At 48.2% G+C, this 27,887-nt stretch overlaps 1 protein-coding gene across 1 annotated transcript in view; it reads left to right on the forward strand.

The window, feature by feature from the left end:
• Positions 1-27,887, forward strand: part of NAV1 (neuron navigator 1) — a 313,376-nt gene that overhangs the window by 155,748 nt on the left and 129,741 nt on the right. The window contains 1 exon segment of the mRNA XM_029069967.2: positions 24,377-24,479. Coding sequence (XP_028925800.1) covers positions 24,377-24,479 — 103 coding nt within the window.

Consider the following 27,887-nt stretch of genomic DNA (forward strand, 5'->3'; position numbering starts at 1 on the left):
CTGCCCTGGAGGACCTTTCAGTGTACGGGCGGACAGAAACACACCACTGAAAATAAATGAACACAAGTGAAAGGAGTCCCAAAACAAACTGGTGTATAAAAACCCAAATGGCAGACCTCCATTTATATGGTGCAGAGATAGTTCCCAAATACAAAGAAATCTCTGGAATGGGGACATCTCCCCGGGTAATCTCCATTTTCCCTTGTCGTGTCTTTTCAACGGGCACTGTCTTTAGCACACTGAAAATAAATGCAAATGAACATAAATCAAATATTATGATTTGTGTTCATTTACACTTATCTATTTATCTTGCCAGTCGCCTTCTATCAACTGGTGCAGCATTGTTCTTCTTCCTGCCCTCATTATTTATATACAATTTATATCTGCCTGTGTCCCCACCCTCCCTAGATGGTGTGCGTTTCCTTGAGGAAACTCTTTTGAGGAAACTGCCTTGAGGAAATTGCATCTTTTACTCCTATTATTTCTCCCTACTGCTCAGTATAATGGTCTTTGTACAGTAGGTGTCAATAAATATGACTGATTGATTGACTGAAAACTTGAGGCGGGGGAAGGGTAGGGGAGGCTGTTTATGCCACACTATGAAAGGGTCGCATATCCATGCCCCAAGACAAGTAGTATTCCAGTTGCAGGGCAGACCAAGCCCCTCTCTCTTTTCTATGGGTGTCAGAACAGACTTTCAGGTTGACTAGCTCTCCTGGAAGGATCAGGAGGAAGAAGACAAAAAGAGATTAGCTCACCTGGGAGAGAGAACATCAGCTGAGTATAAAAATGATGGCATTTATTAAGCATCTTCTTATGTTCCAAGCACAGGAATAAGCACTAAGGTAGTTGCAGATAATCAGATTGGACACAATCTCTATCCCTTGTGGCAAAGTCTAGGATGTGCAGAGAGCAAGTATCATATCCTTATTTTACAGATAAGGAAACTGAGGCTCAGAGAAGTTAAGCAACTTGCCCATAGTTATATAGCGGGCCAGAAGCAAAGCTGGGGTTAGAATCTGCGTTTCCTGGCTCTCAGTCCCATAGTCTTTCCATTAGGCCACACTGCCTGCCCAGTGGTCATTGGAAAGCTCTCCCGTGAGCCCACTGACCCAACACTTCATGGTTCATGAGCCACATCCGGATGTGAAGTAGGATGACATACCAGACACCCCTTTGCCAACACAGAAGTGGCAGATGTACGTGACGGTGCAGATATTATTTACGTGTTTTCGGTCACGTGACTGGTATAAGTTCCATAAAATAAAGTAACTGCATCATAAAGATTCACTAAAAAGTTCTTTGTAAACATCCACAGAACCTCCTCGCTGGTTGCCTCCCTCCCTTGCTCCAGAGTCAGGCTGTTGCCCTCCCTGGGCCCAGAGCTCAGCTGCTGCTGCGCAGATGCTGGGCTTGGCAACAAGAGCCAAAGGGGCAGAAAGCTGGGAAGTGTCACATAAAAATATGGCCCGTAGTGGGCATTTGGGGCCATATCAGTACTAGACAAGGGCAGAGGACAGCAAAAAGCCTGAAGAATGACCACCCATAACTCCCATTTGCCATTCAGGTCTCCTCACTAATGTCTGTCTCCCTCTGGACTATAAGCTCATTATGGGCAGGAAATGTATCTGTTTATTGTTCTATTATACTCTCCCAAGTGCTTAGGACAGTGCTCTGCATATAGCAAGTGCTCAGTAAATGAAATTGAATGACTGGCTTTGCCCCATTAGTCATGGTTTTAATTAAGTGCTTATTATGTGTCAGGCACTGTGCTAAAAGCTGGAAGTGAGAATCAGTCAGTCCCTGTCCTCATAATCAAGCTCAATGTAGGCAGGGAATGTGTCTGTTTATTGTTGTACTCTCCCAAGTGTTTAGTACAGTGCTCTGCCCACAGTAAGTGCTCAATAATATGACTGAATAAATAAGGTGTTTTACCCCATTTTAACAGATGGGGAAACGGAGGTCCAGAGAGGTTACGTGACTTGCTTAAGGTTACAGAGTGGGTATGTGACACAGCTGGGATTAGAAACTGGGTCTCATGACTCCCAGACCCATGTTCTGCTCTTTCCACTAGGTCTCACTGCTTCCCATTAGGCCACACTGTTCTTTGTTTCCATTAGACCACACTGCCTCCTACAACCTCCCATCCACCTTCAGGCATTACCAAGAAATCCCCCATGAAGCATTTCCAAATGTCACTCAGAGCCTAGAAGGACACCTGGGGCAAGACACCTAACACACCCATCCCTTCTCTCAACCCACCCATGATGCTCCCTTCTGCTGTTTTCACTGTTGCATCACAACCTTCCTCTTCAACTAAACCTCTGGACCCCTTTGGGCAAAGACCTGGAGCCTGCTGTGGATGAGGGGTTGGGAGAAGAGGAGAAATCATCATTGGAAGAAGGCAGAGAGCTCAGCAGCCTGGAGTCGTTGGTCCTCAGAGTTTGAATTGGAAAATGGGGGCAGTTTGTCTACCTGTCAGTCAGTGCGGACAGACCAGTCCTGGACCCCCAGGAAAGGAAGAGGGGAAGAAAGCAGATGAAGAAGGCTATAAGCTTATCGTGGGCAGGGAATGAGTCTGTTATATTGTTGTGATATATTCTCCTAAGCGCTTAATAGAGTGTTCTGCACACAGTACGCACTCAATAAATACCACTGATTGACTGAAGAGCAAGCAATCCAAGAGAGACTCAGGATAGTCAGGGAGACACTAACACCAACAAAGACATAAAAGCTTCTCTGCACCTCACTTTCCTCTTCTGTAAAATGAGGATTGAGTACCCTTTATCCCTCCTACTTAGACTGTGATTGCCACTTGGGACAGGGACTGGGTATGTATTGTGCTAGTGCTTAGCACAGTGCTTGGCACCTAGTATAAGCGTTTGACAAATGCCACCACTGATATTATGCCAACTCTGTTGTAATGTACTTTCCCAAGGGCATGGTACCGTGCTTGTACCCTCTAAGTGCTCAATTAAGACCACTGATTGATTGATTGTTATAATGATAATTATGGTATTTGTTAAGCACTTTCTATGTGCCAGGCACTGCATTAAGCGCTGGGGTGGATATAAGCAAGTCAGGTTAGACTCAGTCCCTGTCCCAAGTAGTGCTCACAGTCACAATCCCCATTTTACAGATGAGGTAACTGAGGAACAGAGAAGCTAAGTGACACGCCCAAGGTCACACAGCAGACAAATGGCGGAGCAGGGATTAGAACCCATGACCTTCTGACTCCCAGGCCCATGCTCTACCCTCTATGCCATTCTGCTGCTGAGTTGCCCCCAGCTACCAAAGCTGACAACCCATCTGGAGCTGTTCCAGGGGAAGACAGGTCTGGAAGAGGTCTTACTTCAGGTATGGGAGCTGCCTCCTCGCCCGCTGCCCAGCTGCTGCCGGGCACAGGACTCTGCTTTCTGGCAGGCCTGTCGCCCAGCTGGACTCTCAGCCTGGGCCACAGCTGTGCTCATTCCTCCCCAGAGGGCTGCTTTGCAGAAGCAAGGAAGCAATGGCCTCTTCTAATTCTGCCTCTGCACTTTCCAGCCTCCTGTTTTCATTACCACTCGCTGAGGCCCAAGAGATGGACTTTGGGGGGAGAAAACCAAACCCACAAGGGACTGGAGCCTGACAGAAAACTGATGGGCTGTTACAGGGCAAGGGACCCTTGCACGAACTCTTGAGCAGGTAGCGCTGAGAAACTAATCATGTATTCAGTTGTATTTATCGAGCATTTACTGTGTGCAAAGCACAGTACTAAGCAATTGGTGAGCGTACAATATGAGAAGCAGCATGGTCTAGTGGTTAGAGTAAGGACTTGGGAGTCAGAAGGACCTGGGTTCTAATCCTGGCTCTACCACTACTGTGCAACCTTGGTCAAATCACTTCAGTTCTCTGTGCCTCAGCTACATCATCTGTAAAATGGAGATTAAGACTGTGAGCCCCATGTGGGACAGGGACTGTGTCCAACCTGATTAGCTTGTATCTACCCCAGCACTTAGAAGAGTGCTTGACATATAGTAAGTACTTAACGAGTACTATTATTATTAATATAACAATAAGACACATTCCCTGCCCACAACAAACTTACAGTCTAGAGTCTAATCAATCTCTGAAGGTCCCAGGGGCCCAGCATGAAAGGAGGCCAGGGAGGTTGTCCACGGCACAGGACCGAAGTTGGGCTTGGGAGAACCTTGAGGGGCAGGGATCCATCCTACTAACTCGATTGTATTGAACTCTTCCAGGTACAGGTTGAGCCCATTAATCGTGTGGTGAGGGAGCCAATTCTCCCTCTTATCACTGTCCATCCGTAACTGCTCCTTCCTTATCCCAAGGGGTCAGCTGGTTATCTGATGCCTGGAGACAAAATCCCAAATCCTTGCAGCAATCAGCCAGCCTGAACTGAGTTCATCCGGGTTGGCTCATTCCATCCCAGTTTGAAACGTGAGGTGTAAAATTCGGTAGGAAGCCAATTACCTGAATGCCTCTTCTTTGAAATGGCCAGTCTTCTGAACCCCAGCTGTATCGGGTTAAAAAATAAATAAAAATGAAAAAAACTGGTCAGATTTGGTAACAATAATAGTAATAATAATAATATTTGTTTAGCATTTATTGTTGTATGCCAAACTCTGTACTAAGTACTGGGGTAGAGTCAGGATAATCTGGTCGAACACAGTCTTTGTCCTACGTGAAGTTCACCATCTAAGTAGGTGGAAGGCCAGGTGAAGAAGCTGAGACCTACAGAAGTTTTTATCAATTCCTGTCTATAAATCCACAAGTGTCTTCCTTCTTGTCCATAATAGGTTCTTCAAGTGTGCCTCAGTTTCCTCATGTGTAATATGGGGATTGTCCTAATAATAATAATGGTATTTGTTAAGTGCTTACTATGTGCTAAGCACTGTTCTAAATAGTTGGGTAGATACAAGTTAATCAGGTTGGATTCAGTCCCTGTCCCAGGTGGGGCTCACACTCTTAATCCCCATTTTACAGATGAGGTAACTGAGGCCCAGGGAAGTAGAGTAACTTGCCCAAGGTCACACAGCAGTCATGTGGTGAGGCTCACACTCTTAATCCCCATTTTACAGATGAGGTAACTGAGGCCCAGGGAAGTAGAGTAACTTGCCCAAGGTCACACAGAAGTCAAGTGGTGGGGCCGGGACTAGAACCCAGGTCCTCTCACTGCTAGATCCATGCTCTGCTCACGAAACCATGCTGTTTCCCTAGCCATGAACCTTTGTACTCCCTCCTCCTGAGGCATAAGCCCCAGGTGGGATGGGGCAGTGCCCTCCATGATTATCGTTTATCTACCCCTGCGCTCAGTACAGTGTTTGAGCCATAGACCGTGCATAACAAGTAGCAAAATTATGATGTCAGTGATTAAAGTGTTCTGCACACAGTGAGCCCTCACTAGGTACCACTGAGGGATGGACAAGGAAAGAGTTCCCAAGCTGCCAGTGCAAAGGGAGGCGAAGCCAGGTAGTGTAATAATAACAACAGTGGTATTTATTAAGTGCTTACTATGTTCCAGGCACTGTACTAACCATGGGGATACATGCAAGATAATCAGGTTGGACACAGTCCCTGACTCACACAGAGCTCATGGTCTTCATCCCCATTTTACAGATAAGGTAACTGAGGCACAGAGAAGTAAAATGACTTGACCAAGGTCAATCAGCAGAAATGTGGAGTCAAGATTAGATTACAAAAAGCAGCGTGGTATAGTGGAAAGAACAGGGGCTTGGGAGTCAGAAGACGTGAATCCTAATCCCGGCTCTGTCACCTGTCAGCTGTGTGACTTTGGGCAAACCACTTAACTTCTCTGTGTCTCAGTTACCTCCTTTGCAAAATGGGGATTAATAATGTTGGTATTTGTTAAGCGCTTACTTTGTGCAGAGCACTGTTCTAAGCGCTGGGGTAGACACAGGGGAATCAGGTTGTCCCACGTGGGGCTCACAGTCTTAATCCCCATTTTACAGATGAGGGAACTGAGGCACAGAGAAGTGAAGTGACTTGCCCACAGTCACACAGCTGACAAGTGGCAGAGCCGAGATTCGAACTCACGAGCCCTGACTCCAAAGCCTGTGCTCTTTCCACTGCGCCACGCTGCTTCTCTAAGAGTGTGAGCGCCAGGTGGGACAACCTGATTACCTTATATCTACCCCAGCACTTAGAACAGTGCTGGGCACATAGTAAGGGCTTAACCAATACCATTATTATTATGGTATAATAATAATATGGTATAATAATAGAACCCAGGTCCTTCTGATTCCCAGGCCCGTGCTCTACCCATTAGACCACGTTGCTTCCCCTCCAGAGAGAAGGGGGATGGAGAGGGGCGGGCCAAGGAGGGTCCTCCTCCCCTCCCCTTCCCCTCTCCCGCCCTCTGCTCTTCCTCCTTCCTCTCAGCACTGTGCATATTTGTATATATTATTTATTACCCTATTTATTTTGTTAATGAGGTGTATATCTCCATGATTCTATCTTGATGATGTCTTGTTCCGTTTTGCTTTGCTGTCTGTCTCCCTCATTTAGACTGTGAGCCCGTTATTGGGCAGGGATTGTCTCTGTTGCCGAATTGGCCATTCCAAGCGCTTAGTACAGTGCTCTGCACCTAGTGAGCGCTCAATAAATACTACAGAGTGAAGAGGGTGTAGGGCGAGTCCCGCAGCGTCTCGGCCCAGGGCGCACAGCGCCACCTGGTGACCGCCTGTCGGCAGCCAACCCGGGCGAGGCCGAGGACGGGCAACGAAGGAAAAGGACAAAGGGGCAAGAAGGGAGGGGAGAAACCTATCCGCTGTGGCCTCCTCCCCCTTTGGGTGAAAGCGCATTAATAATAATAATAACAACAATAATAATAATAATAGTATTTCTTAAGCGCTCACTATGTGCCAAGCACTGCTCTGAAGGCTGCGGTAGATCCAAGGTAATCAGGATGTCTCACGTGGGGCTCACAGTCTTCATCCCCATTTACAGATGAGGGAACTGAGGCAAGGAGAAGTTAAGTAGTAATAATAATAATAATATTTAAGTGCTTACTATATGTCAAGCACTGCTGTAAGCGCTGGGGTAGATCCAAGGTAATCAGGTTGCTTCACGTGGGGCTCGCAGTCTTCATCCCCATTTTACAGATGAGGGAACTGAGGCAAGGAGAAGTTAAGTAGTAGTAACAATAATAATAATAATAATGATAATGGTATTTAAGTGCTTACTAGGTGTCAAGCACCGCTGTAAGCGCTGGGATAGATCCAAGGTAATCAGGTTGTCTTATGTGGGGCTCACAGTCTTCATCCCCATTTTATAGATGAGGAAACTGAGGAGAGGAGAAGTTAAGTAATAATAATAATGATGGTATTTAAGCGCTTACTATATGCCAAGCACTGTTCTAAACACTGAGGTAGAGATAAGGTAATCAGGTTTTCCCATGTGGGGCTCACAGTCTTCATCCCCATTTTCAGATGAGGTAACTTGACCAAAGTCACACAGCTGATAAGTGGCAGAGCCAGGTTTAGAACACACGATCTCTGACTTCCAAGCCCCTGCTCTTTCCACTAAGCGATGGTGCTTCTGTAAAGGGTTGGGCACAGTCCCCGTCCCATGTAGGGCTCACAGTCTCAAACCCCATAAAACAGCCCCAACCTGGCCCCAACCCATGGCAGTATTTTTATTTTTAAGGCATTTGCTAAGCACTTACTATGTGCCAGGCACTGTACTAAGTGCTGGGATAGATAATAATAATAATAATAGTAATGATAATTCTGTCACTTGTTAAGCTCTTACCTTGTACCAAGTGCTGGGGCGGATACAAGCAAATCGGGTTGAACACAGTCCCTGTCCCATAAGGGCCTCCAAGCTTCAATCCCCATTTTACAGATGAGGTAGCTAAGACCTAGAGAAATGAAGTAACTTGCCCAAGGTCACACAGGAGACGAGTGGAAGAACCGGGATGAGAACCCATGACCTTCTGACTCCCAGGCCCGTGCTCTATCCGCTACACCATAATAGGGGATGACACGGTCTATGTCCCACGTGGGGCTCACAGCTTTAATCCTCATTTTACAGATGACGTCACTGAGGCACGGAGAAGTAAAGTGACTTGTCTAAGGTCACAAAGCAGACAAGTTGTGGAGCTGCTACTAGGCCACAGTGCAATATTCCCAGCAAGAGTCCCAGCAATCTAGCAGTGTCCCCAGCAGCAGTCCCAGAAGCAATATGTAAATCATGTGGGGCTGAGGGTGGGATGAATATCAAGTGCTTAAAGGGTATAGATCCAAATGCATAGGTGATATAGAAGGGAGAGTGAAGAGGGAAAATGAGGCCTTAAATGGGGAAGGACTTCGCGAGATGGGATTTTAGTATGGCTTTGAAGAGAGGGAGAGTGGTAGTCTATCATATATGAAGGGTCGGGGGGGAGTTTCAGGAAAGAAATTGGCAGTGAGATGTACCAGATGGAGGTACAGTGAGTAGGTTTGTGGTAGCGGAGCTAAGTGTGTGGGCTGGGTTCTAGTAGGAAATTAGCAAGGTAAGGCAGGAGGGAGCTGATCGAGTGGCTTAAAGCCGACGGGTAGGAGTTTCTGTTTGATGCAGAGGTGGATGAGCAACGACTGGAAGATTTTGCGGAATGGGGAGACAGACTGGAAAGGTTTTTTTTAGGAAGATGATCCGGGCAGCAGAGTGAAGTATGGATTGGAGTGGGGAGAGACAGGATGTCAAGAGGTGAGTGAGGAGGCTGATGCAGTAGTTGAGGTGGGATATGATAAAATGCTTGGATCAAGGGGGTAGTGGTTTGGATGGAGAGGAAAGGGCAATTTTATCAATATTGCAAAGGTAGAACTGACAGAATTTGGTGGCATTAAATATGTGGGTTGACTGAGGAAGATGAGTCCAGGACAATGCCAAGGTTATGGGCTTGGGAGACATGGAAGATGGTAGTGCTGTCTACAGTGATGGGTCAGTAAGGGAAGGACAGGGTTGGGTGGGAAAATGCAGAGTTCTATTTCAGACGAGTTAAGTTTGAGGTGTCAGAAGCAATCCCAGCAGAGGTCCCAGCAGCAACAATGGTGCTTTTTAAATGTTTACTATGTGCCAAGCACTTTTCTAAGCACTGGGGTACATACAAGTTAATCAGGTTGTCCTACATGGGGCTCAGTCTTAATCCCCATTTTACAGATGAAGGAACTGAGGCCCAGAGAAGTTAAGTCACTTGCCCAAGGTCACACAGCAGACATGTGGCAGAGTGGGCATTAGAACCCAGGTCCTTCTGATTCCCAGCAGCCCAGCAGTGGTCCCAGCAGCAGTCCCAGCAGCAATTCAGCAGTTGTGGTCCCAGCAAGTAGTGGAGAGAACATGGGCCTAGGAGTTACAAGGCCATGGTTTCTAATCCCGGCTCTGCCACTTGTCTGCGGTGTGGCCTTGGGCAAGTTACTTCACTTCTCTGTGCCTCAGTTCCCTCATCTGTAATATGGGGATTGAGACTGCCAGCCCCACATGGGACTGGGACTGTAACCAACCTAATTAACTTGTATCTACCCTAGAGCTTAGAACAGTGCCTAGCGCATAGTAAGTGCTTAACAAATACCATAATTATTATTATTATTATCCTTATTATCATTAACAGTAGCCCCAGCAACCCCATCATCAGCCCAGCTGTAGTGGCCCCAACAGTAGTCCCAGAAGCAGTCCCAGCCTGCAGCTCTCCAACTTGCCCCTCCCCAGGCATCAGGGGAAGGCAGAGAGCAGAGTACCTGATGTACCTAAACTGAGGCTAAAGACATCCGTATGTGGCTCTGGATTCTCCCCCCTCGCTTGCTCCAGCTTGGCGGTCCAGTCCCCACTTTTTCCAACTACATTCCAATAGACTGTCACTTCTCCAAACTAAGTTGACACCCAAACCCAAATTAGGAGTGGCTATCCTGGAGTGACAGGAGCATGGCCTAGTGAAAAGATCATGCACCTTGGAGTCAGAGAACCTGTTCTAATCTGGGCTCCACCACTTATCTGTTGTGTGACCTTGAGCAAGTCATTTTACTTCTCAGGGCCTCTCTTTCCTCACCTGTAAAATGGGGTTAAAATGCCTTTTTCAACTAGATTACTTTGAATTTACCCCAGCGCTTAGTTGCAGTGCTTGGCATATAGTAATAAGCGCTTAACAAATACCACAATTTATTACTATTATTATTATTATCCAATCTGACCAGTTTTTAAAATTTTTATTTATTTTTTATCTGAGCCAGCTGGGATTCAGAAGACTGGCCATTTCAGAGAAGAGGAATTGGGTAATTGGCTTCCTACTGAATTTTACATCTCATGTTTAAAGCTGGGATGGGATGAATCAGCCCGGATGAACCCAGTTCAGCCCGGCTGATTGTTGCAAAGATTTGGAATTTCATCTCCAGATGTCAGATAACCAGCCGACCCCTTGGGATAAGGAAGGAGCAGTTAGGGATGGACGATGACGAGAGGGTGAATCGGATCTCTCACCACACGATTCATGGACTCAACAAGAGTCCCTTGACAATTGATCTGATCGATACTGCAAGCTTGTTATGGTCCAGGAGCATGCCTACTAATTCTTTTGTATTGTACTCTCCCAAGTGCTTAGTTCCGTGCTCTGCATTAGTAAGTGCTCAATAAATACCACTGGTTAAGTGATTGATCAATTATAGAAGCAGTGTGGCTCAGTGGAAAGAGCGCGGGCTTGGGAGTCAGAGGTCATGGGTTCAAATCCCTGCTCTACCACTTGTCAGCTGTGTGACTGTGGGCAAGTCACTTCACTTCTCTGTGCCTCAGTTACCTCATCTGTAAAATGTGGATTAACTGTGAGCCTCACGTGGGACAACCTGATGACCCTGCATCTACACCAGTGCTTAGAACAGTGCTCTGCACATAGTAAGCGCTTAACAAATACCAACATTATTATTATTATGATGATGAGTTGGAGATTAAGCTATTTTGAGAGATTAGTTTGAGAGCAGAGCATTTCTCACTTCTGGCAAGTTAACCATCATAAACCCAGAGACTCTTTTGTTGGAGGAGAGCTGAGAAGTCACTTGGTCCTGACACTTGCTTCCAAAGACCCCGGGATCAGAATTGAATAAAAAAATCCAGAGATTCGAGCGTGTGAGTGAAATGTCTTTAACAGCTCAGACAACTAGATGGGACAGTCATATATTTGGGGATGGAAAAGAACTACAGGGTACATTCAGGGTGATAAAATGTAATGAAAGCTAAAAAATTAATCTCTTTTTTGTTGGTCAGTCAGTTATGTGTCCTCTAAGAAACTCACATTGCAGAAAACTTGCATTTGTGGTTTGTAGTCTTCAGGCCTTGTCTGAGGCCAGAACATGAACCCGACCATTTCCTCCTACCCCGTGTCTTCTTGCACCAAGTTGTGAGTTGTGTTCTATCCAATCAGACACACACTGTGGGAAGAGTGGTTCCCCAGAAAGGCAGTGGGGCCTAGGGGAAAGGGCCATGGACAGAGAGTCAGGAGACCCGGGTTTTAATCGGGTAAAATCCCAGCTCTATAGTTGACCTGCTCTGTGATCTTGGGCAAATCACTTAACCTCTCTGGGCCTCAGTTTCCTGAGTAGCAAAATGATAATAAGATAGATTGGGAACCGAGTGTGGGGCCGAGACTCGGTCTTATCCCATAACCGTGTATCTACTCCAGTGCTTAGTATAAAGTGAATGCTTAACAAATGCCAAGATTATTTTTCAAAATGCAAAAAGAAAATACACTTTTTATGGTATTTGTTAAGTGCTTACTATTTGCCAGGCACTGTACTAAGTGCTGTGGTAGATACAAGTTAATCAGACTGGATACAGTCCCTGTCCCACATAGAGCTCACAGTCTTAATCCTCATTTTACAGATAAGGTAACTGAGGCACGGAGGAGTTAAGTGACTTTCTCAAGATCACACAGCAGACAAGTGGCAGAGCCAATGTTAGAACCCAGATCCTTCTGACTCCCAGGCCCATGATCTATCCACTAGGCCACGCTACTTCTCTATTATGACAGATTGGATGTATCATCATTGGTGAATAATTCTGGACTTCTGCACCGCTGCAGCCTGCAAATCCTAGGGGCAGCCTGGTTTCTGCATCTCGCCACTTCAGTCTATACTTTACTCTGCTGCCCGGATTATCTTTCTACAGAAACACTCTGGGCATGTCACCCTTCTCCTCAAAAATCTCCACTGGTTGCCTATCAACCTTCATATCAAGCAAAAACTCCTCACTATTGGCTTCAAAGCTCTCCATCACCTTGCCCCCTCCTACCTCACCTCCCTTCTCTCTTTCTACAGCCCAGCCTGCACACTCTGCTCCTCTGCCACTAAACTCCTCATGGGCCCTCATTCGCATCTGTCCCGCCATCGACCTCTGGCCCATTTCCTACCTCTGGCCTGGAATGTCCTCCCTTCTCATATCCACCAAACTAGCTCACTTCCCCCCTTCAAAGCCCTACTGGGAGCTCACCTCCTGCAGGAAGACTTCCCAGACTGAGCCCCCTTTCCCTTGGCTCCTCCTCCCCTCCCCATTGCCCCTACTCCTTCCCTCTGCTCTACCCCCATCCCCGCCCCACAGCACTTATGTGCTTACATATTTATTATTTTATTTTATTAATGATGTGTATATATCTATAAATCTATTTATTTTGATGCTAGTGATGCCTGTCTACTTATTAGCAAAAGAGCAACAGCATGGCCTAGTGGATAAAGTATAGGCCTGGGAGCCAGAGGACCTGGGTTCTAATCCCAACTCTGCCACTTGCCTGCTGGGTGACCTTGGGCAAGTCACTTAACTTCTCGGTGCCTCTGTTTCCTCAACTGTAAAATGGGGATCTATACCTATTTTCCATCCCCCTTAGACTGTGAGCCCCACGTGGGACAGGGACTGTGTTCCACCTAATTAATTTGTATCTACCCCAGTGCTTAGAAGAGTGCTTTTCATTCATTCATTCAATCGAATTTATTAAGAGCTTACTATGTGCAGACCACGGTACTAAGCGCTTGGAATGTACAGTTCGGCAATAGATAGAGACAATCCCTGCCCAACAACGGGCTCACAGCCAAAAAGGGGGAGACAGCAAAACAAAACAAAACAACTAGTCAGGCATCAGAGTAAGTGCTTAACAAATACCATTTAACAAAAAAGAGAGAGACTGAGAGGAAACAGCCAAAGTGAGGAGGAGCACCAACAAAAACCTCTGTCAGGAAAACCAAGGCTAAAGAGGGTTTCCAAAGGGGTTGGCCTAAAGTGTCGAAACCAGCCGAGAGGTCAAGGAGGATTAGGATAGAGTGGCATCCACTTGATTTGGCAAAGAGGAATTCTCAGAATACCTTGGGGAAAGCAGACTAAGTGGAGTGAACAGGGTGGAAACCAGATTATAGAGGGTCAAGAAGGGAACTGGGGAAAGGAAGAGGAGTCAGCAGGTGTAAACAATCTCTTCCAGGAGTTTGGACTTGGAGAGGGAGGAGAGAGGTGGGGAGACAGCTGGATGGAGCAGTAGCATCCAGAGTAAAGCCAATGGATTGCTTCTGGACTCTTGCATTCCATGCTCTTGTTTAGCCAGATATTATCCAGATATTTTGGACATTTTAGGCCTGAAATAGCTATGTATTCTGCTATTATAGGACTGCCCTGCTTCCATCCCAGAATGATGGGGAAGGGGCCTCTCCTTTTCTGAGAATGCTCCAGGGATGGACAGGCTCTTTAGTGACTTCCAGCTCACACCCTCATGGAGGATTGTCCAAACTAAGAGCCAGAAAGGCAACTCTAAATCCAACCCTTGACTGTGAAAGAACTCACTTTCCCAGCCCACATCGTATTCCCTTCTTCCACTTCCCCTGGTCCACCCCACCACCTCCCACCGCCCACACTACACTGTCAGCTCCTTGTGGGGAAGGAACATGTCTACCACCTCTGTTACTTTGTACTCTCCCAAATGCTTAGTACAGTGTTCTAATTGATTGATTTTCCTGACTCCTTAGACTAATCCATCCTCCTAGGCACAGCACCTGACACCACTGAGCAATTTGAAGTCATCAAGCTTAGTCTGTTGATCAGGAAACCAGGTTTCTCCTTGCTTTGCTGGGAAGCAGGATAGTCTAGTGGAAAGAGCACAGGACTAGGGATTGAGAGAGCTGGGTTTGCATCCCAGCTTTGCTGCTGGTCTGCTATGTGATCAATCACTTAGTGGCATTTACTGAGCACTAACTGGGTGTATGCAATATAACCGAGTTGGTTGATTCAAGCCCCTCCCCTAAGGCGGGAACATAAAGGGTAAGAATATTTACAAAAGTGCAGTGAAGATGGGGTGAATAACAAGGTGCTAAAGGGTACATATCCAAGTGCATAATCGATGCAGTGGGAAGGGCAGAAAGAAGAATGAGGGCTTAGTCAGGGACGACCTCTTGAAGGAGTTGTGATTTTAGCAGGGTTTTGAAGGTGGGGAGAGCGGTAGTCTTTCGAATATGAAAGAGGAGGGAGTTCCAGACCTAACAGTTTTTCAGAACAACGATCCAGGTAGGAGGGTGAAGTATTACTTAACCTCTTGGAGCCTCAGTTTCCTCATCTGTCAAATGGGGATAAGCTAACCTACTGGAAGCTAACTGGTAGATTGAGAGTCCCGTGTGGCTTAGGAACTGGGTCCAGTCTGATTATCTTGCATCTACCCCAGCAGTTCGAACAGAGTAAGTGCTTAATGAGTTCCATTCATAATAATAAATACGATAAGTATTATTCTCGCCCTGAGGTTATCTCCGGGAAAAAGGTCTGGGAGTGGGGAGCCCAGAAAAGGCACTCCATACAAGCAAAATAATGATGCTCATCATGGAAACCAGCAAGGATTCACTCTGTGTTATCTCCAATAATAAACAGTGATTCACAGACAACTTTTGAGTTGATGTTTTCCCTGGATGGTTCCATCCTCCTGTGGTTGAGGGTGTGTTGGGGAACAATTGTGTCAGGGTAGAAAATAGGACCATGCCTCATGAGGCAAGTGGTGTTTTTTTTTAAAGGATTTTTCTTGAGGAAAAGTCCTTTCATGACCCAAGGCTGCATGGGGTAAAACTAACCCTCAGCTGAAGGCACTAATCCAACTGCAGAACTGACTTTCCTTTCCACCCTTCCCCCCAACACCCCCACCCCTCCCTGGGACCCCACCATGTCCACCTAATAATACTCACTGTGGTATTTCTAAAGTGCTTACTATGTTCTAAACACTGTACTAAGCTCTGGGGTAGATACCAAGATAATAAGATCGGACACAGTCCCTGTCCCACATGGGGCTCATGGTCTAAGGGGGAGGGAGAACAAGTATTAACTCTCCATTTTACAGATAAGGAAACTGAGGAAGAGAGGAGTTCAGTTGCCCAAGGTCACATGGCAGGCAAGTGGCAGAAGTTGGGGTTAGAAACCAAGTTGCTTAGTACAGTGCCTGGAACATAGTAAGTGTTTAACAAAAACCATGAAAGAAGTCCTATGATTCCCAGGCCTGTGCTCTTTCTGCCAGACCACACTGCTTATACCTGATTGATGGCTACTGTCTGGGACCTTTCTAGCTTCATCCTTGTCCCCAAGCTCATTGCTGCCCTGGAGAAGCAGCGTGGCTCAGTGGAAAGAGCACGGGCTTTGGAGTCAGGGCTCATGAGTTCGAATCCCAGCTCTGCCACTAGTCGGCTGTGTGACTGTGGGCAAGTCACTTAACTTCTCTGTGCCTCAGTTCCCTCATCTGTAAAATGGGGATTAAGACTGTGAGCCCCACGTGGGACAACCTGATTCCCCTATGTCTACCCCAGGTCTTAGAAAAGTGCTCGGCACATAGTAAGCGCTTAACAAATACCAACATTATTATTATTATTATTATTAGTCTCACTGAAGTTTCCAGGGTCCAGCGAAGTTGGCAGCAGAATGAGATAATAATAATAATAATAATAATAATAATAATAATAATGGTATTTGTTAAACATTTACTATGTGCCAAGCTCTGTTCTAAGCACTGGGGTAGATACAAGGTTGTCTCATGTGGGGCTCACAGTCTTAATCCCCATTTTACAGATGAGGTAACTGAGGCACAGAGAAGTTAAGTGACTTGCCCAAAGTCACACAGCTGACAAGTGGCAGAGCCGGGATTAGAACCATGATCTCTGACTCCCAAACCTGTGCTCTTTCTGAAATAAGAAGCAGAATAGCCTAATAGATAAAGCCTGGACCTGGGAGCCAGAGGACTTGAGTTCTCATCCCGGCTCTGGCACTTGCTTGCTGTGTGACCTTGGGCAAGTCCCTTGACTTCTCTAGGCCTCAGTCTCCCCAACTGCAAAATGGGGATTCAATACGTGTTCTCCTTCCTACTTAGACAATGATTCCCGTGAGCGACAGGATCTCTGTCCAACCTTGTTCCTACCCCAGTGCTTACAACAGTGCTCGACACATAGTAGGCACTTAACAAATACCATAAAAACAGCCAAAAAAAAGTGGAGGGGGTGCAGATCCCCTGCAGTCCTTGGATGAACCTGTCAATCACCTGCCCTCTGTGGGACATTGTCACCCAATCTCAAAGCCCCAAGTCCTGCAGGGACCAGGATATCAAAATATTATCATTAGGTGAGGAGAAAGAGGTCGTGGTTGAGTCATGGTCATGGTCATGGTTGTGTTCATGCTCATAATCATGGGTGTGTTCATGGTTACAGTTGAGATTGTGGTCATGTTTATGGTCATGGTTGAGGTCGTGGTGGTTGGATGTGTTCATGGTCACGATTAATGTCGTAGTCACGGTCATGTTCATGGTAATGGTTGAGGTGGTAGTCCTGGTCATGTTCATGTTCACGGTTGAGTTCATGATCATGGTTGCGGTTATTTTCAGGGTCTTGGTCCCATCTGCCCCTGGGCTGCAGCGATACTTCTCCTAGGAGGCAGCAACCTGAGCACTCTTATCCCCAGGTGGAAAGAGACCTGGAGCTTGGGGAGTGGGGCTGTAACTTTCTTCATTATTTTGTCAGCATAAAGTTGGTTTTCTAGTCCCGGCTCTTCCACTTGCCTGCTGTGTGACCCTGGGCAAATCACTTTACCTCTCTGTGCCTCAGTTACCTCATCCATAAAATGGGGATTGAGACTGTGAGCCCCATGTGGAACAGGGATTGTATCCAATCTGATTTGCCTGCATCCACCGCAGTGCTAAGTACAGTGTCTGGCATGTAGTAATCACTTAACAAATCCACAATAATAATAATTACTGTTATTATTATTATTGGAGATTTTCTCTGCCAAACCATCCCTCTTGGATACTCATGGGGAAAATCCTTCGCATTTACCCTGAGGGCCATTGACCCCTGCCATGCCTGTGGACCAGGGTATGGAGGGAGCCAAACTATCCAGAACACAGGTTGAAGATTGTTATTTTATTGAGTGTAGATTTGTCCCTCACAAGCTCCTCAGAGAATCATTACCAGAGTTTTAAGGACCTTCATTATGTCTAATCTCAATCCTTCCTGCCGCAGTGTTAGCCGTTTTTCCTTTTGGTCCATCTTTGGCGGAGATGGAAAACAGATCTCCACTAATCTCAATGCTAGAAACTTTCGGACACTTGAAAAGAGTTAGTCAGACCTCACCCTTCACCCTCCACTCCAGCCCTGCTTCAGATCAGATTGAGCAATCCTCTTTCCTTTAACCTTTCCTCCGAGGTCTTAGCTTCCAACCCTTGCATAATTCAGCTTCTCACTCCCCTGGGTTTGTGGTTTTGGGTGGGCGTGCCTCTGAGTGAACCCAGTGTTTTGGAGACATCGCATGTTTAAAGGGTTGTGTATGTGTGCTTCTGTGTCCTTGCAACACCATCCAGAGAAGCAGAATGCCCTTTCTGATGATGAGTAAAAGCAAACAGTATTTCGGAAAAACCTCCACCCTACAATGCAGATGCCCCAGTGCATGCTGGATAGTTGCGGTTGTTTACTTGCAGTGCATGCGAGTTGCCATGGGGACTGCTGGAAATGGGGGTTGGGGGGAAGGGAGGGCGTTGTTCCTCAAAAGTGCTCAAATGGCACACGCCCACCTCCCTGCCTGGCTTCCCGAAGCTGTCTCTCCATCTGTGAAGGAGGCAGGGCCCCGGGGGGGGATGGCTGAGGAGGTGGCCCCCCTCTAATGAAGGTGATGGGGTTCCCCGGCCTGCAGCAGCCCAGGTCCCCGGGATTCATGGGGATCGAGTCGGCTGCTGTCTCACACTGGGGTCTCTCTGTGCCTCTAGCTGCCTCTTCTGCCCAAATTGCATGGAGCTCAGCAGGGAATGCCCCAAGGAGAAGCCCCCTGGAATTTTCCCCAAGGGAGGGAGGTTTCATGGACCTGTTCTGGAGGTAAAGGGGCCTCCTTCATCTGCCAGTGACTCCTGTGGATGAACACCTGAAAGGTCCAGAAGGAGTGAAACTGGCCTGGCCCCTGAGACACTGCCGGCGGGCAGACTCCGCAGAGTGGACCCAGGCCCAATGGGGGACCGTCTCCCCTCCCCACTCCCACTCCTCAATCCCAGGGCAGCTGGCTGGCCTTTCTCTGGCCCCCTTAGGGTCTCAACCCCCAAGAGGCGCTCTCACAAACCCCTCTGCCCCCCCAGGTGAGAGAGCACAGCTCCAGAACCAAGGGTGGGGCTTCGGCCTGCAGAGAGGATCTTTTCGAGATTCATCATCGGGAACCTCCCCACTGCCCCTGGCAAGAGCTGCCTCCCGCCTCCTTCCCGGAGAGCCTCAGGCTCAGGCCCAGGCTCAGGTCCAGCCCAAGCTTCAGCCTTAACCCAGCCCAAGCTTCAGCCTTAGCTCAGGTCCAGCCCAAGCTTCAGGCTTAGCCCAGCCCAAGCTTCAGCCTTAGGTCAGGTCCAGCCCAAGCTTCAGCCTTAGCCCAGCCCAAGCTTCAGTCTTAGCTCAGGCCCCAGCCCAAGATTCAGCCTTAGCTCAGGCCCAGCCCAAGCTTCAGCCTTAGCCCAGCCCAAACTTCAACCTTAGCTCAGGTCCAGTCCAAGCTTCAGCCTTAGCTCAGGTCCAGCCCAAGCTTCAACCTTAGCCCAGTCCAAGCTTCAGTCTGAGCTCAGGTCCAGCCCAAACTTCAGCCTTAGCCCAGCCCAAACCTCAGCCTTAGCCCAGCCCAAACTTCAGCCTTAGCCCAGCCCAAGCTTCAGCCTTAGCTCAGGTCCAGCCCAAACTTCAGCCTTAGCCCAGCCCCAGCCCCAGCCCCAGCTTCAGTCTCAGGCTCAGGCCAAAGTCATACCCGGGATGGCCACTGGGGGGTACTGCTGCCACTTTCTGTGGGCCTAGTCAGCCGTGTGGTAACGTCACTTTACCTGAGGTCTACACTTTTTCACTCCCACAAAACTGAATTCTGATCACATATTCCCTGGACGCCTTAGGCTCACTGGGCAGCTGTGAAAGACCCAGACACAAAGAAAAATCTCCAACGGGGGGATGGCTTATCGATCAATCAGTCATCCCGCTCACCGCTCGCCCATGTCCCGCCTCTGGCCTGGAACACCCTCACTCTTCATATCCGACCAACAATTACTCTCCCTGCCTTCAAAGCCTTACTGAAGGCGCATGCCTTCCAAGAGGCTTTCCCTGACTAAACCGTCTTTTCCTTTTCTTCCCCTCCCTTCTGCATCATACTGACTTGCTCCCCTTATTCATTTCCCCTTCGTTCATTCATTCAATAGCATGTACTGAGCGCTTACTATGTGCAGAGCACTGTACTAAGCGATTGGAATGTACAATTCGGCAACAGATGATAGAGACCATCCCTGCCCAGTACCAGGCTCACAGTCTAAACGGGGGAGACAGACAGAAAAGCAAAACAGAACAAAACAAAAACAAGACAACATCATCAAGATAAATAGAATCAAGGGGATGTACATCTCATTAACAAAATAAATAGGGTAATTCCAGCCCCACAGCGCTTATGTAAAAACCCGCAATTTATTTATTTATATCAGTGCCTTTCTCCCTCTCTAAACTGTAAACTCTATGTGGGCAGGGAACGTGTCTGTTATATTGTTATATGGTACTCTCCTACACACTTGATATGGTGCTCTGCACACCGTAAGTGCTCAGTAAATACAATTGATTGGAGAGGTCGATTGATTGATTGAGAGGTTCAATAGAGTGAGTAGTAATTAATGATAATTATGGTATTTGTTAGTCTGTTATATTGTTATATGGTACTCTCCTACATACTTGGTATGGTGCTCTGGCCACCGTAAGTGCTCAGTAAATACAATTGATTGGAGAGGTCGATTGATTGATTGAGAGGTTCAATAGAGTGAGTAGTAATTAATGATAATTATGGTATTTGTTAAGCACTTATTATCTTCCAGGCATTGTACTAAATGCTGGAGTGGATACAAGATAATTGGGTTGGATGTGGTCCCTGCCATACATGGGGTTCACAGTTTCAGTAGAAGAGAGTAGGATTGAATCCCTATTTAACAGATGAAGAAACTGAAGCACAGAGAAGTGAATTGACTTGCCCAAAGTTACACAGCAGACAAATGGTGGAGCCAGGATTCGAACCCAAGGTCCTCTGAAACCCTGGCCCATGCTCTATCCAGTAGGCCGTGCAGATTCCCACAAATCTTGCCCTCTGGGAGCATATGACCTAGAAGGAGAAACAAATACTAAAATCAACCGCAGGTAGGAAGAAGCGATAGAATATAAAGATATGCAAGAATGCAAGTGTTAGTACAGTGCTCTGCACATAGTACGTACGCAAATAATATCACTGAATGATTGACTGGGGAGAGGGATGGAGGGAGTGAGGTCCCAAGTACTTAACCGATGTGGAAGTGCTGAAGTGACAGTAGTTAGGGAAATAGGATGGGGTAATGGGAATTTAGTCAGGGAAGACCTACTGGAGAAGAGTACAAATGGATGCGTTCACCTAGTTTAAGGAGTCATATCCACATTCTAGACAGTAACTAGGTGATTGGAGAGGGCAGAACCAGAAAGGATAAATCTGGGGAAACTTCTTGGAAGAGTAGGATTTGGGTTTCATTTTGAAAGAGGGAGGCAGGGCAGAGCTTGGCTTTGATGAAAAGGAGTGGGAAGAAATGGTGGAAGAGTCTGGGGAGACAGTGGGCAGGCTGGCAGGGCAGGAGAGTAGCAGGAGAAAAGGGCAGTTAGGAGGCAAAGAGAAGAAGGAGAGGAAGTGGAGGCTGTAGACACTAGTCAGGCCTTCCGACTTGAGGTGTTGCAGCCTACTTCTTCCCTTGAGGGGTGACTGGGAATTGAGAAAGTGAGGAGGCCTTGGAGAGACAGAGAGGATGAGGCAGGGAAGGTGAGACAGGGAGGGTGAGTCACAGAGGATGAGGCAGGAAGGGTGAGGAAGAGAGGGTGAAGGGAAGGCAAGGCAGGAAGGACAAGCAAGGTAGGGAAGGCAAAGTAAGGAGGAGGCAGCACTGCCCAGGACTTTTGTTTCATTAAGCCTGTGTACCTGCTCAATATTTCCCGGCTGGAGAGGAAAGGTCAGATTTGACAGAAAGGGGGCAGAGAGATCAGAAGCGCATCTAGGTAAACACTCTAGCTGCATTGCTGATGTTTATTAGGCCCCAGGTTAGACCAGGCAAACACATCCCTCCCCGTCCCCGGCCCTCCCTCCTTTCCTCCGTTTTTCCAGATCCCAGAACTCCCAGCCTCCTTGGGATGTTCCAGAAGACTGATCCCAGCATGGCTGACTGATTGGACTACGGTCCCCTGGCTAATGGCAGGGAGACTGGAGGCAAGAGAAAGGGTTGGGGTTGTCTTCCTGGTGCTTGCTGGGTTCAAGTCAGAAAAATGCTTTGGGATCCCTAGATGGCACAAGTGGTAGAGGAGAGTTCATAGAGAGGCTGCAGAGCCGATCTGTCTAGAAGTACTTGGAGTGGGGTGGAATTCTGGTCCAGGTCGGGCAGGGCCTACCTGAGGATCTCAGGGCCCCTTTCACAAAACCAAGGATCCCATTTCTCTGGAGAAACTGTGGTCCAAAGAGGAGAAGCCAGAGACCCCTAGATTATAGGTCATTTTTCCTGGCTCTACCATAATGGTGACATTTACCTAAAGGCATAATAATAATAATAATAGTAATAATGGTATTTGTTAAACGCTTACTACGTGCCAAGCACTCTTCTAAGCACCAGGGTAGATACAAGGTAATCAGGTTGTCCTACATGGGGCTCACAGTCTTAATCCCCATTTTTCAGGTGTGGTAACTGAGGCACAGAGGAGTGAAGTGGCTTGCCTACGGTCACCCAGCAGACAAGTGATAGAGGTGGGATTAGAACCCACAACCTCTGATTTTCAAGCCCATGCTCTTTCCACTAATATGTATGTGGTTGAAAATACCAAGGAAGAACCCACAGTCCCATCCACACTACACATACACAAAGACTGTTATTAGTTGGCCTCCTTGATTCAATTTTCTATTTTCTTGTCTATTGTAACTTCGTTGGACAGTGTGCTGTCTAGGTAACAGAATTCTCTGAGCCTGTTCAGTTCTCTGTTGTCAGTGAAGGACCCTGAGAGTCAGGACAAGGACCCTAGAGTTCTGGTGTTTCAGGAACTTACCAGTTTGCTAAAATAAGACCCAGCATGAAGCCTGGCCTCTGATAAGAGGAGACAAGGAAGAGGGGTGCTGCTAGACACAGTGGTTGCCCTGGGATGAAGGGGAAGCCCCCCACTACCCTTGCCCTGCCCTGTGGAGAGCCCAACTGGGCAGGAATTGATTCTCCCACTCCCGTGTGAGCCTCACTGCTACAGGGCCAGGTCGATACCACGAGGCCGAGGCCTATTTCACGCTCTTTGGTTTGGCCAGTTTAATCATGCAGAAAAAAGGACTTTATCCCTATCCAGCCTGCTGTCTCCCCAGTCGCTTGGCTTAGTTCGAACCCAGAGATCACGGTGCCCCAGGGCTTTTCAGAGGCTGGCTGGAGGAGAGCATCCATCCTGGGCTCCATCCTTTCCTAGAGCAGGGTGGGGATGGTCTTGGATGATGATGAAGAGTGAGCCCCCTGCTACACACACATCACCCCGGAGTTGCTGAGGTTCTGAGTCACGTTCTTCCTCCTGGCTGTGACTGCTTATTCATTCCCCACAGGTGATAACAGGACCCTGGAGTTCATTCATTCAATTCATTCAATAGTATTTATTGAGCGCTTACTATGTGCAGAGCACTGTACTAAGCGCTTGGAATGTACAATTTCTCAGTGCCCTCCCTCGGGTAGGAGCAGCAGAGTAGTGTGGGCAAGTGGGGAGTACACAGGCTGAAGGCTCACCCTTCCCCTTCCCCACCCCATTCAGCAAGGGAGGGAATCCTTTGGCGATGGAGATTGGACGGAGGCCTCGGAGCCTGGTGCAGTGTGACTTCTGTGTCCCTGGTTCTTCCCAGCCCACCTTTTACCTCCTGAGGAAGATTTGCTAACATGGTGGGCCTCAAAAAGGGAGACTGAACCAAATGACATTTAAGATCCCTTCCCAGCTATAGGGATTCTTTTGAGCCTGGAATCTGAGCCCCAGGACCAACTATCTGACCTATGGAGGGCTCCAGTCCACCCTGCCCCATCCTCTCACCAAAGCATCCACCCTGGCTACTGTGTGGAGCAGTGGGTCAGGTCACTTCAGGAGGCTTGCTGTGCACCTCACCGCTCCCTTCTTGCCCACAAGGCTGTTCCTCTTTCCCACCCTCCTGGGTGAGAGAGAGAGAGAGAGAGAGGATGTGTGTGTTTTTGTGTGTGTATGTGTGTATTTAACATCCTGCCCCCTCTGCAGGGATCAACCATCCCAAGGATGCCTCTGAGTGGTCTCCCTCCCTCCCGTCTTCCTTCTTTCCTTTCTTTCTTCCTTCCTTCCTACTTCCCACCTTTCTTCCTCCCTCCTTCCCTACTTCCTTCCTTCTTTCCCCCCCTTTGTCCTTCCCCCACTTCCTCCCTTCCTATGGAGCAGTTCTCTTCAACAGGAACACGAGCCCTCTGTTCTCACTGACCCACACATGGATAGCTCCGACTCCTCTTCCTCAGCCTCTGTGTTCCCTCCCAGCCTACTTCCCCTGCCACAGACCTTAAGTGAGGACCAGTGCTTCTCTGGGCCTGTAGCTGGCCCTCCTCCCCTAGGACAGGGGCCCTGAGGAGACACTGCTCACGCTAAGCCAGCCTCCAGAAGCCTTGGCCTGGAGCTCAGCTGCAGGAGGGAGTGCCTGGGGAGAGCTGGGAAGACACCCTACCAGGTGCATGGGTTGGAAGCTGGGCTGGTGGGCATCCCAGTAGTGTTGGGGTGGTTATCCCTTGGGAAGCACACTGGAATTACTGCCTTTCACCCCAGATAGCACTGGGTCTCCTCTGCTCAGAGGTTCCAGGTTCACCTGGCCTTTTCTCTCTCTCCTTGTGCAGACCCTGAATCCCAGAGGAAGAGGACGGTCCAGAATGTGCTGGATCTTCGACAGAACCTGGAGGAGACCATGTCCAGTCTGCGAGGGTCACAGGTGACTCACAGGTAAGCACCTGAGATGGTCCCACCCTCCCCTTCTCTCCCTGCTCTCCCCTTTACATGGCAGGTTTCCCCTACTCCTTGGTTGTGGCGGGGATGTGGCCTTTCCTAACCCTTTTCCTTATCTCCTAGGCTGTAAGGTCATTGTAAATAGGGAACATGTCTACCAACTCTGTTGTATTGTTATATTGTACCCTCCCAGTGCTTAGTACAGTGCTCTGAAAACAGCAAGCTCTCAATAAATACCATTGATGACGATGTTTAATTGATTTTCTAGGTACATGAGCTCTAGCCATTTACCCCTTCTTTAAAAATGATCGAATACTCCCCCTTCTTCCTGCCATTGGCCAGACATCCTAATCATCTCCTCCATCCAAATCTTGATTGGTCAAAAGTCCTCCCCTTCCTACCTCCCCTTTTCACTGACCCCAAACTTTACCTCTCTGGAAGTGTTTCTGGGCTAATCATTCGTTCATTCAGTAGTATGTATTGAGCACTTACTATGTGCAGAACACTGTACTAAGCACTTGGAATGTACAATTCGGCAAGAGATAGAGACAATCCTTGCCCAATGATGGGCTCACAGTCTAAATGGGGGAGACAGACAGCAAAGCAAAGCAGAACAAAACAAAAACATCATCAAAATAAATAGAATCAAGGGGATGTTCACCTCATTAAGAAAATAAGTAGGGTAATAAATAATATATACAAATGAGCACAATGCTGAGGGGAGGGAAAGGGGGAGGAGCAGAGGGTGGGGGGGGAGCAGAGGGAAAGCGGAGGCTCCATCTGGGAAGGCCTCTTGGAGGAGGTGCACTCTCAGTAGGGATTTGAAGAGGGCAAGAGAGTTAGTTTGGTGGATGTGAGGAGGGAGGGCATTCCAGGACAGCAGTAGGACGTAGGCCAGGGATCAACGGCATGATAGGCGTGAATGCGGGACAGTGAAGAGGTGAGCGGTAGAGGAGCGGAGTGTATGGGGTGGGCAGTAGAAAGAGAGAAAGAAGATGAGGTAGGAGGGGGCAAGGTGATGGAGAGCTTTGAAGCCAAGAGTGAGGAGTTTTTGTTTCATGCAAAGGTTGATAGGCAACCACTGGAGGTTTTTGAGGAGGGGAGTGACATTCCCAGAGCGTTTCTGAAGGAAGCTGATCCGGGCAGCGGAATGAAGAATAGACTGGAGTAGGGAGAGACAGGAGGAAGGGAGATCCAAGAGTAGGCTGACAAAATAATCCAGTCGGGATATTATAAGAGCACACTTGCAAATCTTGGTCTGACCTTTGTGACCCAGAAATAACAAGTCTTGATTATGGCGATATGCGGGTTATAATATAATGATGTCATAGGGAATGCTTTATGGAAATCTGCAGACCCTAGAGCCTGTCCCCTGGGGTGGGGTGGAGAGGGGTCTCCCATCTCAATCAACCACCAGTCAATCAGTGGTATTTATTGAGCACTTACTGTGTGTGGAGCACTATACTAAGTGCTTGGAAGCATACTGCAGGGTTGATAGACTCATTCTCTGCCCACAAGGAGCTTACAGTCCAGAGGGACTTGTGCTTTGTTCCAGTGTCCTTGCCTTCCCATCCCAGGTAAAAATAATGATGATAATGATATTTGTTAAGCACTTACTATGTACCAAGCACTGTTCTAAGCACTGGGGTAGATACAAGGTAATCAGGTTGTCCCAAGTGGGGCTCACAGTCCTAATCCCCATTTTACAGATGAGGTAACTGAGGCAGAGAGAAGTTAAGTGACTGGCCCAAAGTCACACAGCTGACAAATAGCGGAGCTGGAATTAGAATCCACGACTTCTGACTCCCAAGCCCATGCTCTTTCCACTAAACCACACAGCTTCTCAAAGTCCCAGGTCCCTTCAACCCAGGCACAGTTTCTGAACCGTGGGAACTTGGCAGCAGCAGAGGGAAGGCCAGGGAATTGAAAGAAACATGCTGACATTAAAGCATCCGCTGCCCTATCTGTAGTAGACAGGTCTGATCAGATGAAAATAGCCTGTCCGGCTGGTATGAAGCTCATCAACTCACCACCCTAGAGCTCTGGCAGAGAAGTGGGAGGGAGGTTTCTCTTCACTCCAGCAACAGGCTACATCCCGTAGATTTCCTGACTCAGTGTTTCCCCTTCTTGGCTCTGTGGCCCAGATGAGCTCACGTTCTCTCTCTTGGTGGGGGGCAGAGGGCAGTGGGGACTCAGTTGATGAGAAGGTTGGAACTGAGAATGGGAAACTCCCTGGTGTTGGGGAGGGGACCCGCCCACCCCCCCCCCCCCCACGCTCCTGCTTGAGGAACTAGTGGGGAGGGGGATGGGTGAAGCCAGCAGACTGCAGAGAGATCCAGGAGAAATGATTGGAGAAAGAGAGTAAAGGGCAGTGTGGCTTAAAACTTCAGATCCAGCTGTCTCTCCTTGCCACCCTCTGATACATTTTGGCAGCCTCCACACAGAGAATCTTGGGAGATAATCACAATAATAATTGTGGCATTTGTTAAGTGCTTACTCTGTGCCAAGCACCATTCTAAGCACTGGGATAGATATAAGATAATCAGGTCCCACATGGGGCTTACAGTCACAGAAGGAAGGAGAATATGTATTGAATCCCCATTTTGCAGATGAGAGAACTGAGGTACAGATACGTGAACAGACTTTCCCAAGGTTACACAGCAGGTCTGTGGCAGGACCAGGATTAGAACCCAGGTCCTCTGATTCCCAGACCTGGGCTCTTCCCATAAGGGCACGCTGCTTCTCAGATGGAGATAAAAATGGTGGCGTGGCTGGGAGCCTTGGTCTCCATGATGGCCAGGCTGCAGCAGTCCCCTCCCCATGTTCACCAGAGAGGTCAGGGGGTCCTGCCCTTGTAGCCTGGAGGACTCCCTGACAAAGGATGCCTCTGCCTCAGAGAGGAAGTGTGAACCCCCTCTAGACAGCCGACTCTGGATTCAGAAGACACAGGAAGGACTCTGGGTCTGGGTCCCCTGGGGGAGCTCAGGCAGGGAGGATCTCTGCATCTCCTGAGCTCCCTACCAGGAGAGGGGGCACCCTTTGGGGGTCTGAGAAAGAGAACTTCAAGGAGAAGGCCTGGGCCCTAGATTTCAGCTCTCCTGAGTCCCTGCTCCTAGCCTGGCTTTAGAGAGTGATCTGCCCACCCCCTCCTGCTGTTGGGCTGGGGGCTTTGCGGGACTGGGGGCTTTACCAGGCCACCCTGCTTGCGATTCCCCAGCCCAGGGTGGCTGCTGGAGGGGTTTCTCCAGGGATGCTACACCCCATGGGCAGGGGAGTGTGCAAGCAGCTCTCTCTGGCCTGTGGGTGCCAGCTGCTCACAGTATACTCTTTTTTGTGTGAATGGTAAGTGCTAGGAACTGTACTAAGTGCTGGGGTAAATGCAAGATAATCAGGTTGGACACAGTC

This window comes from Ornithorhynchus anatinus, chromosome 7 (assembly GCF_004115215.2).
Source record: "Ornithorhynchus anatinus isolate Pmale09 chromosome 7, mOrnAna1.pri.v4, whole genome shotgun sequence".
Lineage (NCBI taxonomy): Eukaryota > Metazoa > Chordata > Mammalia > Monotremata > Ornithorhynchidae > Ornithorhynchus > Ornithorhynchus anatinus.